This window comes from Ostrea edulis, chromosome 8 (assembly GCF_947568905.1).
Source record: "Ostrea edulis chromosome 8, xbOstEdul1.1, whole genome shotgun sequence".
NCBI lineage: Eukaryota > Metazoa > Mollusca > Bivalvia > Ostreida > Ostreidae > Ostrea > Ostrea edulis.
This window is the reverse complement of record NC_079171.1, coordinates 16,476,826-16,496,321: the sequence shown is the minus strand read 5'-3', so window position 1 is coordinate 16,496,321 and position 19,496 is coordinate 16,476,826. Positions and strand designations below refer to the sequence as shown.

The following is a 19,496-nucleotide window of genomic DNA, read 5'->3' as shown; positions in this document are numbered from 1 at the left end:
TATCTTTTTTTCATTTCAAACCTTCAAAACACTCGACTCCATATTCATGTGGCGTTTCACGTAGTCTTTAGGTTTGAGAGTTATTCAAGTCAGATATAAAAAAAAAATTACTTTAGCATTATCATTTCACAGCAGTATTACACTGTCTGTATATGTGTTTACTTATGGTGTACTTTTCACCCTAGCATTATAAGCATTAGCACCGTCAACACACCATGATCACAATAACAATGCCCAACATTTTCAAATAATATTCCCGATTGAGTGTAACTCCCTAACATCGCTGGTCTATTGACTATGCAGGTTGGAATTTTTACATTAAATAATGTGCTGAACAGTTCTCCGCTCTGAACTTACCAACTAATAGCGGACAATTCACAACTTCAGAAGCCTTCTGTTTCAGTGTTTATCTTCCCTCCATTCAACAGCCGCCATTGTATGACGTCATTTAAAACAAGTAAAGAATGATAACTCTGGAAAGCGACTTCGTGCCTTGCTGTGTCTATCAGAGTGATCTACCTTTGTCCATAGCTGACCATTTCAATCTCTACCCAGAGTTATCGTTCCTTACACTCACTTACACCTCTGTAAACGTCTCAAGGGTTTTACAAGATTTTTGTAAAATGGCACGTACAGGGCCGTAAGTAGGGTTCTAAATCAGGGGAGGCAGGGGATTGGGGGCCGCCGATTGACTTTACGACTGAAAATGACACTTTTTAAATCCCAATTTATCATGTTTGTGTTTCATTTGTACTATGTAAAGAATCGTAATATGGTGTCAAAGACAAAGGTGCTTGTCTTCATTTTAAACATATATCCTATAATATAACATTTATATAATTTTATTTTCTTTTTTGCCAAAAAATCAGACGAGGCAATTGCCTCGTCTGCCTCATCGGCAGTTACGGCCCTGACGTATGCTCAAATAAAGTATGGTTTTGACTTCAGTTACAAAAATATACGTAAATAAATAAATATTGAGCAGATGTCAAGTCTTTTTGTGATACAAGAAGCATTGATTTGGGTTGAAACGTAGATATTGGGTAGTTCTATTGCACCAGGCGCAGGCCTATCTAGATCATATAATTATGGCAAGGAATAAGGACTCTGTTTTTAAGTGATTCTTTTGTACCCAAGGTTACATATCTAATCTAGATAGGTACATGAAGAATATATAGTAATGGGAAAAAAATATACAAATAGTTGATTGTTCTACATTTTCCAGATATTTTATAAAATAGTTCTTAGTTTTATTAGCCGTAAAAAAAAAAAGTGGATTTACACGTGGAATAACATTGCTTATTTTGAGACGATAACAGAGGTGTGAAAGTGAGAGCAAGGAACGACAACTCTGGGTAGAGATTGTGACCATTTGTGGAGGAGGCACCCTGGCCTTGATACAAGTTGGTGCCAAACGCATATTTTCCATTAAAGCGTCCATTTACGTTTGAGTGTTGTCGCTAGCGTTTTGCAAAAATATAGGTTAAAATGAAATTGAATGAATTTTCGGTGATAAGAACCATCGCGAAATCATCGTATCGCTCAATGACATGTTAAAATTCAACGTTTGGTATTTAAGAATATCTAACTGATAATATCGTTCTTTTAGCTTAAAATCATTACATATGACATGTATTTTTAATCTTGAAATTTTGGCTATATACTGTTATCTACGAAAGCCTACAAGATAATTATCTCGAAATTACGAGAAAAATATGTAAATATTGGTCACATGATATCTTTCTTTGTATGAGCTCTCCTCTCCACATTCCATCAGTGTGTTTTGAATGCTGAATTAAGAAATCACTTTCCATTCAAAGCGTGCCAAGTAGACCAATACAATGGAAAGAAAACGACGATTTATTATTGTAGGTTTCTGCACTATCAATTAACTAAATCAATTAAATTTTACAAGTTTTACGATGACATAAGCCTCGGCGACGTTATGCACGTACCCTCACGGTACATATTGTCCGTTGGTACATATACTACATATTGTCACCGACGATAATATGCGCAGAGACAAGGCATATTTTTTGCATCACGGTATATACTGTCGTCGGAGACAATAGACCATTGGAATTTATTGTCCCCGGCCGCGATAGATGGGGGGGGGGGGGGGGGGGAGGGGGAGGGGGGTATGATAACTATAGGTATCTCTATAGAGAATATTTAGCGGTGGTTAGATGCTGAATTGTTTAATGCGAATAAATATTTGGAATTCTTGTACGATTTCAATACCATTTTCAATGGAGACCGTGATCGCCTTTTTGTTCATCTCATTAAATGATTACATGTTTGACTTGTTTCATTTTATACATGTATATTGATAAATTTCAATTTAAAATATCTATAATATGAAAATATTATTTTAACAAACCACTATCTATAGCGCTTTAAGTGTATAGTCCCATCTCTCTCTCTCTCTCTCTCTCTCTCTCTCTCTCTCTCTCTCTCTCTCTCTCTCTCTCTCTCTCATTTTATAAATAGTTTGCTAATCCTTTTCCTACTTTAATATTTGTGTTATACAGCCACCAATATGTGATAGATACTGCCAGGGATAATCAGTTTTCGTTATGTTAGTTTTGCTGTTTTACGGGTAAAGCGTACGCCGATTGATGGGCGTTGAAGCAGACAGGAATTGTTATGCAACATATATACACATACCTGTGACCGGTCTTTTTCCCGGTCAGTAATGTTAAATAGTTCTCTCTCTCTCTCTCTCTCTCTCTCTCTCTCTCTCTCTCTCTCTCTCTCTCTCACACACACACACACACACACACACACACACACACACACACACAAGCGTACTCAATATCTTAAGTAACCAGGTACGAAATGATTTGATCATTAAAGATATATGATGGCATTGATCAATAAAAAGAAAAATATTGCATACATTTGAGTTTGAGTCGGTACATATTGTAGAAGGAGTCATGTAACAACTCTATCTACATATATATAGGTTTCACACCTCCAGTTTACAATTCTCTGAATTGGAGAGATCAAAACAAGAATAAACACCTGTTGATCTGACAAAGTTTGAAAACACAAAAATCAGTAGCGGATTAAAATTTTAAAATTTAAGGTAAATCGCGGTATCTTGTTTCGGAAAACGTACTAAACGATAAAAGAAGCAATAATTTCTTACAAAAATCATTTGATTTCTTAAATTACTTTATTGGGAGAACTCAATTTTTTCCCAAAAAACCCTTAAAATTTGGGTCATTTTATTAATTTCACCTTTAAAAATGATAGAAAATAGTACAAATGACTAACTAGGAGAAATATTTCAAGCCCCGTAAAATGTAGGAGCTTCCGGGGGATTCGCCCCCTGGACCCCCACAAGGACTTCGCCCTGGACCCACTGCCTCATAAAGTGGCGCCCCCGTAACCACAATTCCTGGATCCGCCCCTGAAAATAGACGTATAAATATTCCGGTTCTAATGATATGATAGTCTTTGATTATTGTATAACCCGGTGAAAGAAATAAAACCCTTAAGAAATGTGCGTAAACATGTGCATTTCATGTTTTTAAAAATGTGATTATGACCGGAACTAAACTTACGCGGACTGGAACGTAAATGTTAACCCGGAACAAAAGTTATCGGTATTTAGCGTTGCTAAATCATGCGACACCGGACGACAATATGTACCGTCACACACACTTTGAATAAGATCATTTCGATTTGCTGACCAATCAACAAAGAGGGAATTTCCAAGATTATCCATAAGTTGTGGAACTCGGCTTTATATCAATATTTTCTCGTAATTACGAGATCTTTTCTCGTAATTACGAAATTTTTTCTCGTAATTACGAGATAATGGAATGTGAATTTAGTTTTTTACAGGATACTAATAGGCTTTCGTAGTTATCTGCAGCGCGTTGCGTATACGTTTTGGGGTAATAAAATCCCGAGTATATATTACGATACCAAAATGTACATCGGATTCGTATTCTCTATAAGAGATTAAACTGACAAGAAAATTTTTCCATGAATATCAAAGAAATTGCATAGAATATAGAGAGATTTATGAACAATATCATATGCTTCATGCGGCTTATTCCGTTATACCATTTCTCTTTGAATTCATTTGTTTCTCTTTCATATATACATGTCTAGATCAACATTTTAACAAAACATGTGCTATAATTATCATAGATATTATTTACGAAATTAAAATATCACCATCATGCTATTATAGCATCTAACATCAAGATTTTGCACGCAACACTCCACAGTAAAATCCCCAATTCTCTCGTAGAGCGTTGCAAATAACAGGAGTATATATAGGATGACGATTCTTATTACCTCTGTTAGGAATCAATATAAAATGTACATAAAGGGTGAATTTCCCCGGGAAGAGGGTTTTCTTGGGGGTATCATATCAGAGAAAACAGGGGTTGGTTTCTTTTTTAGGGGGGGGGGGGTCAAGCCCTTCTCTATATCTCACTGTGACGCGTTGCATGCAACGCTCCACAGTAAAACCACCAATTTATGAAAATCAACGCGTGCAACGCGTGAGTTATAGAGAAGGGCTTTAATACGTGTAATAAACTTATTTAGCTTGATCCCCCCCCCCCCAAAGAAACAAAGCCCCGTTTTCTCTGATATGGTACCCCCTAAGAAAACCCTCATCCCGGGGAAACTCCCCCTTTATGTACATTTTAGATTGATTCCTAACCGAGAAAATAAGAATCGTCGCCCAATATATACTCTTGTTATTTGCAACGCTCTACGAGAAAATCGGGGATTTTACTGTCGCGCGTTGCATGCAACGCACAAGTTATAGAGATGGGCTTTATTCCGTCTAATAAACTTATTTAGCTTGATCCCCCCAAAAGAAACCAAGTCTCGTTTTCTCTGATATGGTACCCCCCAAGAAAACCCTCTTCCCGGGGAAACTATGTACTCCTGTTATTTGCAACGCTCTACGAGAAAATCGGTCATTTTACTGTGGAGCGTTGCGTGCAACATCTTGATGTTAGATGCTATAATATCATGATGGTAATATTGTAATTTCGTAAATAATATCGATAATAATTAGGGCACATGTTTTGATAAAATGTTGATCTAGACATGTACATATGGAAGAGAAACAAATGAATTCAAAGAGAAATGCCAGGTATAACGGAATAAGCCGCATGAAGCATACGATATTGTTCATAAATCTCTCTATATTTTATGCAATTTCCTTGATATTCATAGAATTTTTTTTTTTGTCAGTTTAATCTTTTATATAGAGAATACGAACCCGATGTATATTTGGTATCGTAATGTACTCGGGATTTTAGTACCCCAAGACTTATATATGCAACGCATTGCAGATAACAGTATATAGCCGAAATTTTTTAAGAAATCTGTTCATTGTTGTATTAGATATTTGCTATTGAAAACTTTTTGAAATTCGATATTTTGATGAATTTAACTTGAAGAAATTCCGAGCTTTCAAACACATTTTAGAATTTTAACAATGAGATTATAAATCTAAAAATCTTGACATTTAAAATCTAGGAATAATTTAAATTTGATGATTGAGTCTTTTTTGATGATTTGGTTTTTTTTTTAAGGTCATGGCAGTCGATCCGGAGCATTAGACTTGGAAGCAGAAGATCTAGAACAGACACTGACCCCTGTATACACCAGAAGTGGACATCGGTCGACAGGGTATGCTTATTTGACCTTAAAGCTGACATGAATTAATAAATACGTACACCTTTCTCATCTTATCCGCCATATTTCTCTCAGGTAGCCTAATTTACTGTACCCGTATATACCCGAAATGTGATTGTCACACCTGAGTGATTTTTCTAGGTGGACTCGACCAGTGCACATCTCCGATAATAATATATAGGGAATGCGAAACAAATAAAATAACATTTTAAAACATGCTTTGCTCAAGATTACAAAATATTTATTGTATACCAATGCAACATTCCAAAAGTTTAGATAATTTAGAAAAAATGCAAAAAAAAAAAAAAAGAAGCTTTTCTTGCATACTTGCAAGTGCATGCAAGTATTTGCAGTTTCTTATGAAATAAATGCGGAGAAATCATTTGCCAATTACATACTGATAGAATGGAATAAGCAAAGAGCATAAAATATATTATTTATATCAATTCTTGCAAAATATAGGTCCATGCCATATACATAATATGTAATGCACGTGGCATATTCGCCCCCCAAAAAAACTCGTATCAAATACGGACGTCTATTCAACAGGTATCGGAGATGTGCACTTACCGAAAATATTAGATTATCTTTATTCTGATAAATCCACGAAACAAAATGATAAACTCCATTTGTATCTCGTTAGAACTTTACAACAAGTTGTCATTCCATTATACAGACTGCGACACACTTCACCCGTGCCAAATAGGGTGTATTCAATCGGGGGAGATGTCAGAGTTGAACATTTTTCCTGTATTGAATGCTTGTCTGGTCGAAGTTTTGCAGTTTATAGAAATCGGGAATCTAATCATATACACTGAGCATCTGGTTGGATATATTGCGTGCTCAATTCAAAATTTATCGATGATCATATACAAACTTGGATATACAAATAAGGGAATAATGATCGAAAATATACATCTGTTTAAAAATTCGGGTATTACATTTGCAATCCATAATAAACAGTTGATTACACAAAGACACATATAAAAGGAAATGTATAAACGAAAATATAGTTTTATTGTTTCTTTGGGAACCACATAATTATTTACGGTCTCCGTATGTCCATATTCATTGATTGGACGAGAGAGAGAGAGAGAGAGAGAGAGAGAGACTGTCCTACTTCGATGTACAATATATCATTTCACAGAAGGAAAGAAAATTGATCACTGATATAATGGTAAGCTTACAAGCATTAAAAATTTTCAGCTATTTAAAAATTTGTTATTGACAATATATTAAAAACTTACAGGAGTTGATGCTTATAATTGAATTCATTACAAATCAAAAAAAAAAATATCAGTTTTAACTGTGCATGTAGAAAATACTGACTTTGTATGTTAGAATAACGGAAAAAAGTAAATTGTCAAAAAAGTGGGGAGAGCAGACCAGCTCAGCCTCCCTGCCCACCCCAACCCCCTGTATACGTGCCTGAAACAAGGTGCATATCTGCATTTTATTAAATTCCAAAGGAGCTCGGATTTATGTGTTCCCCTATTGATTATTTTATATGCAAGATTCGTTCCCGAATTTAGAATCATGCTTTCAGTCAGAGCAGAAATAAAATCATTTTGAAGTACATCTAGTTTGAATGCAAATGTGGGGTTCCTTCTTTTAATTTCATCAGACTCATTTGAACCCCCTCCCCCAAACTATGCAGCTTTGTTTTTATTGATATCTAAATCGGCATATGAATTCGGATATACATTATAATGTTTTTTCGTGATCATATAGATATCGATACTAAAAAATGTTGATACTCTTGCCTTTTACATATCCTACTAATACATTACAGTAGATTGACACTGTATCATATTTAAAAAAAAAACCTCAAAACGAATTTTACTAATTTATGAATACTAACATCTTATCGGATACATTTGAATTTGAAATTTCGACGTACAACGGTATGTCTATTTTCAGAATATATCCATTGCGCCAGATCTCCGAAATGCAAATAATCATTATGGCATGTTACAGAAACGTTAAAACACACATATGCTATAGTCCTGCAATGCATGCATGCGATTTTTCTGAATACATGTATTTATGTATTCGTGAATGAAGTTCCTACGCTTAAAACTATTTTGGCCTTTATGCATTTTGTTTTGTGATTTTGGTTTACCATTCCTTACACTGTGTAAATGAAGTAAAACTTGGTAAAGGGTGCAATTCTACACCATACAATTAGTATGCATGCATGTGTTGAAAAGCAAAATGTACATGTAATAACCAGACATGTATCGTCATTTTTCATGGGGTGGGGGGTACAACAGGAAGAAAAAAAAATGGAAAATTGGATTCTTTAAAATTTCTTGCCATTCAAAATAATAATTAAAAGATGAACGAAAACATCAATAAAATAAAACATAAAACCCAAACAAACCAAGATGTTTTATGTTGTTCAAAGTCCTAATGTGGGGGCGAAGGGTTACAAGAGTCTTTTATTTTGACTGCCTCAATAATTTCCCCCTACACTTTATTTTCTTCCATTGTTGGGGAGGGGGTGGGGTGGTTAGAGTCCTCTACTATGAGTGCCTCATAATATCTTCATTTTCTTAATTGGTGGTGGTGTGTGTCTTCTACTATTATATCAGAACTTTCAAGCTGGGGTCAATTTTGGGGGGAGGGGGTTGTCACCCAATATATTTTTTATTTGCATTACAAAATAACGGCCTCTCACTTCTGCATCTGTCGGCGCGGGTTCGAAACCCGCTCGCGCCGGTAAGTGAGAAAGTTTCCCAATTTACTTTCGGAAGGTCGGTGGTCTCTTCCCGGGTACATTGTATCTGGTTTCTCTCTTCCACCAACAAAAACTGGGCGCCACCAGATAACTGAAAAATTGTTGAGTGTGGCGGAAAACATAAGAAAAAACCAAACAAACAAAATAACAAAAATAAGTGGATATTGTTATCAAAGGTGGGGGGCCGACACTGTTGGCCCCTCCCCTTGATTCTAAGTACTTTGACCTTTGTATTTGGGAGAGGGCCTACATATATAGGCTATGCCTGTTGCCCAATCCTGTTGAGTTTCTCAATAAAATATGTTTAAATAAAAAGAAATTATATGTGCTTGATAACTACGCATATGATAAACTCAATTATTACAGTTTACATTACTACAATTTGCATCCGACGCAGAATGTAATAAAGCAAAATGGCATAGATATATAAGATCTATTAAGCGCCGAATTAGCATAAAATGAAGTAATTGAAAATAACATTATTTAAAGATATGTTTAATTTTTAATTATTGCGTGCTTTAAATGAATCAAATAAATCTGTAATATCAATTAATGAGAGCAATATTGAGTTACTGTTCCGTTATACATGTATTGAATTAACGATATCATTTGTCTTAATAAGAGCGCGATTATTAAAAGATCATCGTTTGAATCAATCTCTCTCTCTCTCTCTCTCTCTCTCTCTCTCTCTCTCTCCATACACTCGTGCAGTGTTGTATATGCAAATTATCTATGCACAAACAATTTATGTACCCAAAAGATTTCCTGATTTATAAATCTGCAGTACTCTGACAAGCAAACCATACGGTATAAGGATTCATTCACAATACAGGGTAAATATTCTACTCTGATGCTTCCCCTGATTGAAGATAGCTGATCGGCACGGGCTAAGTGTGTCCCAGTCTGTACAATGGACAATGTTGTTTACTGTTGGAATACAAATGGAGTGTACCGTTTTGTTTCATGGATTATGCTAATAAAGGGAGTTTTACTACTACTTTGAGTATTTTCGACAAGTGTACACGTACATCTTCGGTCCTTTACAGATATTACGAGTAGACCCAGGTAAATAATCATCCGCATTCGATGCTTTTTCATGACGAGCGTACATGACCATGTCTTCTTTTTCCGTATAGTAGCATTTATGTATTTGCATTTTGCTTGAAGTAAGTGTGAATGGTATAGAATTTATACCCTTTGCTTATTCCATTTCATCAATGGATCTAGATAATAGATGAACTATTTTTCCGCGTTTTTGTATATTTTTGACGTATTTATTGCAAATGTACCACATTCACGTAAAGAAAAGGCATTCTATATTTATTTATCCAAAGCTTTTAGAATGATTTACTACTGTACGATATGTTTATTGTAATTTTGAGCACTGCATGGTGTTTCAAAACGTGATTTCATTTCTTCTTGGTGTCCTATAAATTAGTATCGGAGATGTACGTGTTACCTGTCGAAGCTACCCGCACAGGTAAATCAAAGACACTGATGTGAAGTGAAGCGTAGCACAACTCGTCCCCTTATATACCATGCGAACCCTGATACATATAACAATAGAAATTCCAACTAATATGGCGGATTAGCAAAGAAATATGGCGGACATATAGAATTATACTATATTTATTAATTCATGTCAGCTTTAAGAACGGAGGCCCCATGTCGCTGGAGTTGGCACGTTAAGAGACCCTCACTGTTCCACTCCTGAGCGCTATACAAGCAGTGGTCTAAAGTTGTGGTACTTCGCCTAGAACCGGTAACGTCTCAATATGAGTGAAAAATTATCAAAGTGAGTTTAAGGGACGTAAACAAACACACAAAACAAACGACCCAACCATTGGAATTACCACAGAACTTGAGAAATGCTGACTTTAAATGAGACTCTTAAAACACATGTAGGGTCCGTCTAACCTGAACCCTCAGTTTAAAAATACGTGGAACATTCCCTCGCGTGTCGAATCTGTTCCGAGACGGATGATGGAATATTGCAATATGCATATAGGGAGTTGACGATGAAGCTGAAGTCATCTCGCTTGAGTTAATTGTTAGTTTGCCGGTAACGTCTATACTCAATAAAATATCCAGAAATAAAGCATATACATGTATGTAAGATTCTGTGATGTCTATAATGTCAAGTTCAAAGATAATAAAAGTGAATGTTATTTAGATAAAACTTCGTCGATGTATCTAAACTTTGAATTCCAAAGCAACCGATTTTTTCTTCTTCCCATTTATAAGCTATTGAATAAATTCTACCCCATAAGAATACTAAAACAGGTCAGCCAATATAGGAGCTCAATTCATGCCCATGGGAATTTCAACACACTGTTGGAAAACCTGATCACCAAAGACTACGTAGATATTTGTCGGTAAGAACTGCGGCATCTTATTATAGCAAACACTGATCAATCTCATAAATCCTATAAAGAATACAAAATATGTTAATGTTTTGAGTTCACTGGAATATATCAAATCGACATATGAGGGAAAATGAATATCATTGTTAATAGATAAAATGCCGATATATCTAAATGTCGAGTTGAAGGCCACAGCACGGGATGTATTTTCTTCTCATTTAGAAGGTTTGGAATAAATTATGTCTCAAAAGATCTAGAATTCAAAAATAGGTCAGCTAATTATAATGTTTAGATGACTGATCACAAGATATGAATATTTGCGATAATTACCGTGACGCGTTGATGCTGTTAATTTTTTTAAAATGTAAAACATTCTAACAGTCTTTTGTGTACGAACAATTCATTTTGTGAGTGTTTGTCTGTAAATTCCCGAATTGACAGATGGCTTAAAAATATTGATTAGCGGTACACTTACAGGTGTACTTTTATAGACTTATAGAGGGCATTTGACACTGTCAAGCATAAGGTTTTATTACACAAAAGTAAGTTCCTCAGGATTCTAATTTTATTTCGGTCTCTCATACAAAGTTATAACAAAGCTTAGATTCCTCAGGGAGTGTCTCGGACCCCTCCTCTCTGCTCCCTGTAAACATTTTGCTAAGCTACTAAGCACTAGTCCTTGCTTTGTTATCATGATAAAAGTAGAGGAGTTCCAGGTGTCAATTTCTACATATATGCCACCAGATACAGATACTCTACAACAAAGGTGATAAGGATAATTATTTACTGTAAAGATGTTTTACAATAACAGCCAAGTTATTATCAATTCAAGTATGTACATTGTACATCTATCCATTACATACACATGTAACTATTGTATAGGAATACAATGCTACAAATCTTGCACGCGCACACCCACACCCACACACACACACAAACAACAACAACAACCAACGACAACAATAACAACCCAGTTTTACAAATTTTAACAGTTTAGAACATTTTGACCCGGGCTTGCATTGTGCGGCGTTATATTTTCCATATACTGCTATAAAATCGTACAGGTGAGGCGTTTGTGTGACGGATTTTTATCATTAGGTCTCCCTTTGTCGACTTCGTCCTGAAAAATATACATATAAAATACCGTAGTGTGGTGAAACTCAGGAGCACAACATATATCCTTCACTGCGACAAATGTTATTTTCATTTTAAATCAAAGCGACATTTGTTACTTTCATTTCAAGATTGACGTTTTAGATTATTGTATACTTTTTGCATAGATCTGCAGAGGGCCACTTTCTAACTTTAATTTAATTGTACATGTAGCTATCAGAGCACACACTATGACGAACGTTAAACATGTATTACAAAATCAAGTGAAAATTCATTGTTTTCGCAATCAGCATCGCTGTACGTTCAGTAAAGATTTTTAGAAATGAGAAACTGAATGAACCGCATATGAACTGAAAATGTAACTCCAAACCAATGGAAGAAATACCTTTCCTAGATCAGGCTCCCAGATAGTGCCAAGAAGACTGTGTTGTTTATGGAGAATTTCTTTGACCAGCAACTCAAACACAGGGTCTATGTTAATGCCGGTCTTGGCGCTGACCTCGCTGTAAAATGGAAGGAGACCCTCCTCCTGTACCTTCTGGACAGAAATACAAAAATAACCCATCAGATGAAAACGATGATAAACGTCAGAGGAATACAATAAACCGTCAGATGAAAACGATGATAAACGTCAGAGGAATACAATAAACTTTCAGATGAAAACAATGATAAACGTCAGATGAATACAATAAACTTTCAGATGAAAACGATGATAAACCGTCAGAGGAAAATACAATAATAAACCGTCAAAGAAATACAATGATAAACCGTCAGAGGAATAAGATGACCCGTCAGATGAATACGATGATAAACCAATGGAGGGATGCAACGACAATCCGTTTAGGAAACCTAAAAACCTGTAGTCATAAGAGCAATATAAATGATCTGAGGGTTATGATAGTAAAATATCAGACGATTTTAAACCTTAGAAGGAATATACAAATGCTGTACTTGTAAACGACTTAAAAAGGTTTGAGAAAATAAATGTTTGAATTATGATTTCTATACTTCCTTCAAATTTTAATTCACACCTAAGGCTATGGTTTAAATCTACGTTACCTTTTGGCATTGTTCATACGGAACACGAGATAGTCCTGTTGTGAGATTCGTGGATTCTGTGGAAGGATAATCAGATTTGACCTGCGGATCCAAGTCGTTTTTATTGCCGATGAGCATTATTACGGGATCACCAAGAGTGTTCTGTGGAAGCAAATATAACGTTTTGAACTGATATCAATGATTATTGTGCATGAATCGGTTTGACTGTAGGAAATCTGTATATTATTATTTACATTAATCCGATGTAAAGTGAATGGACAAATGAGAATGGCAAGTTTACCTGTCGAATTCCCGTTAGCCATTCCTCCACATGCTCAAAGCTTTGGGGTTTTGATATATCGTGGACAAGTAAGATACCCTGCAGAATATGAAGTGTCATAGTGGAATGATTCAACATGGACTTTTCAGTCATATTAAGTTTTAAAATTTTCAGTACGACTTGTATAAATTTATATCTATGTTTAGATATCAAATTTGAAAATTAAAAGAAGGATGGACGTTTGATGGTGTGCATTATAGGTGTAAGTATTTCAGTTTAGCCTTTCCTTTGGAGATAATGTCTAGGTTGTTACAGATAAGTGAACATTGAATGGAACGTAGGTTGGGTTATATTAATAGAAAACGTACGTGTGCTATCTTATACAAAGTAGGGGCAATTTCCTTCTGATACTTCTGCCCTCCTGTATCTCTATATCAGATATAAAACAATACATACATGTATAGAGATATAATCTGAATTACATGTGATGGTTTTATATTGATTGATAAAGAACTGCTAAGTTTTGAAATAATATTAACTTACATCAGCTCTATCTGAAGTTTATATCCATGAACAGTTATCAACTTCCTATTTATGCTTCCTCCTGAAACAAAAATATCAAGTTTCAACATAAGAAAAAAAATTTATCTTTGAAATTGTTGTTTGTATTAAGAATGTACTTCATCAAATGTGACGGGCTGATACAAGGTTGACCACTCGCCCCTCAGTCGTTTTCTTTATCTTACCTCGTGTATAAATATAGTCTGAAGTGAACGTATCTCTGATGTATCGTGTTATTATTGATGTTTTTCCAACAGCGTAGGTACCTACTAAAGCGATTTTAACTTTCTGTATCAAATGCTTATCACTATCTTCTGAAGTTGACGTAGAAGCGCCCATATATACCGTCCCTCAATGTTCAACATACGAAATATCCATGTCACTACGCGTTCTACTAAATATATACCGGGAAGTGTCAGTGCCGGTATTGTAATAAACTAATCAGTATGGCAGACAATTCCACCCGAGTCATCCTCTGTATTTATAACACGGAAGGCTTGACTGCACACAAACTGGCAATACACTGATCACATGTACAGGGGTATGTACAGGTCTGATAAAGCCGTGATGTCACATGATAAGTTTTCCAGATGGAGTTTATTTAGCGAGATTGATGTGCATGTGGATGTATCTGGAGACGGTCCCTATCGATATTTATATACTTATATCTGTATTAGACTCTGACAACGTCTTTGTTGTGAAGAAATGCCTTATAAAACATTGACTGTTTCCTCGATTTCAACGAATCAATTGACACAGCAACGAGTTTTTTTTAAAAAAAAATTATATGCTAAATATTTGGTACTTATTAGATAATTGTATTTAATTGTAATAAAATGCAGAGTAAGGTGTTTTTGACAAGATTGTGTTCATGTTTTATTAAAATTGAGCCTTTCTTTTAAAAGATATATCATTGTTGTTCACATTTACATGTTCGGTTGCTCTAACACCACCGCGTCACTTACAATAGGGAATATAAGTTTGGTCTCAAAATCTTCTCAAGAATCTACTAATTCAGAAAAGGCAATTTGTATTAACGCTTCAAGATTCAAGTTTGTTCAAACAATGAACCCCCAAGGCCAAGATGGGGTCGTAACAAAGATTTAAAATTTTACATGGGGATGTATAAAACATTACTTGAATTCTATTTAGAAATAGAAAAGGTACAAATCGTCAGATTGATATGTATGTATCTCCATGTTCAATATGCTGTAGATTCTGGATTTGTAATACATGACCCTGACCTTGCAGTCAGAGCGGAACCGCAATAGCGCATACATATGTACATATGCATACAGAACAATTCGTTTTAACTCTCTTTTCTAAAGAACACACTTTAAATTTGTCACTTTTATATACAAGAATCCACATGTTGTGTAGATTTTTTTGTACATTTTTATGGCTTGAAAGCAAGTCTTCATCATGTTTACGGTTTGTCAAGTTTATTGTGGCCTTAACCCTTTAGCAAACGTGAGTCGTCAATATCATAGATATTGTCCGATTTTTCAGTGATCTATCCTTTTATTTCTATAATGATGATGATGATATATCAATGATAATAATTGTAATGTTAATATTGATCACGAAAATACGACACACATGCAGCTAGCTTTCTTATTAATTCCATAATTAGAATTGCTGATTTATGAAAGTCTGATATATATAACGCATTCTGCTGATTCCCAGAATCCTCCTTCACTGAGCTATCCCGTCATCCATCAGTGTCATATCCTGCCCATCCCCATTCCCCCTCTTCCCTGGGCTGCCCCTTCCTCCATTACTTTCTTCAGTTGGTTGTAGGCATCCTCAGATAAATTCAAGCCATAGCTCTCGGAGAACATCTTAATTTTTTCGAACACTGAAAACGAGAAGTATACCGTGCATGTACATTTCAAAAGGTAGTTGTACTTTTGCATATATTAAAGTAACATATGTACATTTTTCACATCAATTTCACAATATTTAATGACATCGGGTTTAAGATTAGCTCCCACTGCTGTCATAAAAGGTTTCTTTTAACATTCGCTAATTAATTTATGTTCGGGAATATATTTATTCGGCATAGCCTAACCGTATTCGTCACAAGCATGATTTACTGCAGAAAAATAAATCTTACTGGGGTCTTCCACGCAGCAAGGACACCAGCCCATCATGCAGTGGTGACACCACCAGTGGACATTCCTACAAAGCTGCTTCATGTATTTCTGACAGAAATGACAGGCGCAGAACGTGACCATCAGCAAAAAGGATATGACGAAGATGAAGCGCAGAGCCAGTTTCTCCCAATTCAACATCAGGTTCTTGATTCTAGACTCCTCCTCCGTCTGTTGATATAGAATAAAGTACATTGTACTGCTCATAGTCTCTGCTGGAAAAAAAACCCACCGCTGACGTTATACTAGGAGTCTGCGATACATACCTCGGAGTCTGCGATACATACCTCGGAGTCTGCGATGCATACCTCGGAGTCTGCGATATATACATCAGAGTCTGCGATACATACCTCGGAGTTTGCGATACATACCTCGGAGTCTGCGATACATACCTTGGAGTTTGCGATAGATACCTCGGAGTCTGCGATACATACCTCGGAATCTGCGATACATACCTCGGAGTCTGCGATACATACCTCGGAGTCTGCGATACATACCTTGGAAGTCTGAGATATATACTTCGCGATCGGAGTCTGCGATACATACCCCGGAGTCTGCGATATATACCTCGGAATCTGCGATACATACCTCTTCTTGATAATCGATTTTATCTCCGCCGTAATCATCATACGCCTCCTCCTCCCAGCGCTTGTGACGCCCTGTCCGACTTGTCGTCCAGTTCTCATTATTGGCCAGAGTAACCGCCGTGATCCCATCTGTTTTCATTATAAAAGGAAAATGCGTAAAAGAACTTAAGTGCGATATAGGCCATTTTATGCCCACCCCCTTCAGATAATTTATCAACTAGATAAAACCATCTTAATTCTAGCTCCGACTAACAGACAGATCGTGAAAGGTCCTCGCTGGTTCGTGGCGAATATTCTATAAGGAGCTATGGTGTAAAGCTACGATAGTTTTGAGCATGCACAAAATTTATGTAGTCGGGTTTTGATGTTGAATGATCGTAGTAACATCATTATCAGGGGCGTGGAAGGGGGGGGGGGGGGCATGGTGGCAGTGCGTGATAACAAATCTTACATTGTATATATGTAGTTTCAAATATAGGGTATCAGACACACAGTTCGAAGAAAGTGAAATTCAACTTTCGTGATAAGAATGTGTCCTATGTAAAAAATAATCTACAAAGATATTACAAAAATTATATATATATATATGTGTGTGTGTGTATGTATGTAGGCCTATATATGTATTTGTTATTAAATCTCGACAAAAAATGTATATTTGTGTATGTACCGCGATGTAGAATATAACATGCATGGTTCGTCAATAGCAAATCTTAAACGTAAAATTGCTTCATAATCAGATGAAAACCTCTTAAAAAGAAATGTATAAATTCAAATTTTGTTAACATAATGATACATAAATTGATATATATTTTAACATAAAGAAAATTAAAACTGGGATTTTGGATATTTTGGACTTTTAAGAAAATTATTTAGATACATGTTAAATCTCGCAACTTTAGATGTTTATGCATTCAAGACCTCAAATATACTGGATGTCTCACAAATACATGCCATAATCATTGGGTATTAGTATTATAGAGATTTCATTTATTAAATTAATAAAATTTTATTAAATTTTAAAAGATATATATTAGCGAAAACTAGTTTTACAGGTGTTTGGTACTAGGCCTACCTTAAAATGTGAACCAGGCAGCAACCATCTTGGATTTTTGCGAAAAGTTTTAAAATTTTGGCATGATGCTGATTAGTCCGAAATATCTGACGTTTTCCTGCATGTGCCATAATCATAAAAAGCCAGGATAACGTCAGATATTTCAGACTAGATGCTGAGAGAGAGAGAGAGAGAGAGAGAGAGAGAGAGAGGTTAAACTTACCTTGCAGAAGAAACAGCCAAATAAAAACTGAGTACGTCATTTCTTATATTGTGACGTCATATTTTTGCAACACATTTAGATGTTTCATGCGCGAGCGTGGGTGCATGTTTGATTGGCTGAAAAATTCGTTTAATTTCATCAAAGAAAACCTGATTTTTGCCTTTATGTTTTGTATTGCTCGTATGAATTTGATAAAAGAAAATCACGTTTTATTATTTAACTTCAGTGGTTTAAATCATTTAAATGATATTAAATTGAATGATCTATCAATAACATGTAGGCCTATATATTAAAGTTCTGCTGAATATATATATATATATATATATATTTAGAAATATAGGCTATATCTTGATTTTCGTAATCTACGTTTCATTTTTATTCATGAATTACTAGTATTATTCGAAGTTACTTCCCGGAATAGCAGCGTGTAAATAGAAGCAACGTATTAAACACAGACCAGAGGTGGGATCGGGTGCCTAGGAAAGGTAAGCATCCCCTGTCGACTGGTCACACCCGCCGTAAGCCCCATATCTTGATCAGGTAAACGGAGTTATCCGTAGTCAAAACCAGTGTGCCAAGAACGGCCCAACAATCGGTATGAAACACGTCAGACAGTCTGTTTCCATTTAAAAACTGACCACGTTTCAGAACAAGCTCAGTCTTGCGTATCGAATCAGTTGAACACAATATGCAGGTGATAATGGAATATTGCTTCATAAATATGGGAAGTTGACGATGGAGAAGCTGAAATCATCCCGTTTGTCATAAAGTTGGGTTGTCAGTTTGCCGTTAATGTCTACTTTCAATACAATATCTAAGTTAAACAAGTTATTTTGGTGCCACAGCTGCAAATAATGCAGACATGCACAGTATAGCCAGTCCATCATCACGTGACATAGAGCCGAGAGTATGTTCTATTTCTAATCTATATGACACATTAGGCCTAACCACATTTCTGAAGCATGTTTTCGGGGGGGGGGGGGGGGGGGGGGGGGGGGGGGGGGGCTAGGGCTATAATTTTAACAAACTTGAATCTGCATTATGTCAGGAAGCTTTTATGTATATTTGTACTTTCTTGGCACAGTGGTTCCTGAGAAGATTTTTAAATGACCCCACCCTATTCTTACATTTTTGTAATTATCTCCCCTTTGAAGGGGGAATGGCCCTTCATTTGAACAATCTGGAATTCCCTTCACCCAAGGATGCTTTGTGCCAAGTTTGGTTGAAATTGGCCTAGTGGTTCTGGAGAAGATGAAAATGTGAAAAGTTTACAACGACGACAATGACAATGACCGACAATAGACAATTTCAATCAGAAAAGCTCACTTGAGCCTTCGGCTCAGGTGAGCTAAAAAGGATATTTCATACATTTATAAACAAACACACACATTTATTTTTTTCTTTTTGAAAACTCTTATAAGTGCTTTTGCAATTAAGATTAATGCTTTTTTTAAGTGAGTATTCAAATGAAATTGTATCCATTTTCGAATAAAATATTTCATGTTACAATTCTCATGCATTTCTTTGGATATAGTTTATAATATCTAAAATTTTAGCAGCCGATTTGATCTTTGTATCAATCAAAATTTAATATATTGTCTGACCTTGAATTTTACCTTCTAATGCAACAGTCAGGGATGGATTCAGAAATTTTTGAAGGGGGGGGTGTGTGGTGGTCTACTGTAACCATTAATTATGGTTTCAAAGGGCA

At 35.7% G+C, this 19,496-nt stretch overlaps 3 protein-coding genes across 3 annotated transcripts in view; all 3 read right to left on the bottom strand.

Annotated features, from left to right (window-relative positions):
* LOC125660989 (adenomatous polyposis coli protein-like) overlaps positions 1-459 on the bottom strand; it is a 64,784-nt gene extending 64,325 nt beyond the window's left edge. The window contains exon 1 of the mRNA XM_048892810.2: positions 358-459. The gene's annotated coding sequence lies outside the window, so the exon portion shown is untranslated. The remainder of the gene's footprint in view (positions 1-357) is intronic.
* Positions 460-11,329: 10,870 nt separating this feature from the next.
* Positions 11,330-14,291, bottom strand: LOC125660990 (ras-related protein Rab-13-like). Its single transcript, XM_048892812.2, has 7 exons — positions 13,957-14,291; positions 13,754-13,814; positions 13,579-13,639; positions 13,232-13,309; positions 12,952-13,092; positions 12,278-12,430; positions 11,330-11,899 (listed from the first exon to the last, which is right to left on the bottom strand). The coding sequence occupies exons 1-7, from the start codon at positions 14,108-14,110 to the stop codon at positions 11,828-11,830; spliced, it is 720 nt and encodes a 239-aa protein (XP_048748769.2). The 5' UTR covers positions 14,111-14,291; the 3' UTR covers positions 11,330-11,827.
* Positions 14,292-14,466: 175 nt separating this feature from the next.
* LOC125660991 (uncharacterized) lies at positions 14,467-18,380 on the bottom strand. The gene is made up of 4 exons (XM_056147031.1): positions 17,786-18,380; positions 16,513-16,640; positions 15,888-16,095; positions 14,467-15,629 (listed from the first exon to the last, which is right to left on the bottom strand). The coding sequence occupies exons 1-4, from the start codon at positions 17,823-17,825 to the stop codon at positions 15,496-15,498; spliced, it is 510 nt and encodes a 169-aa protein (XP_056003006.1). The 5' UTR covers positions 17,826-18,380; the 3' UTR covers positions 14,467-15,495.
* Between the last annotated feature and the right edge of the window lie 1,116 nt (positions 18,381-19,496).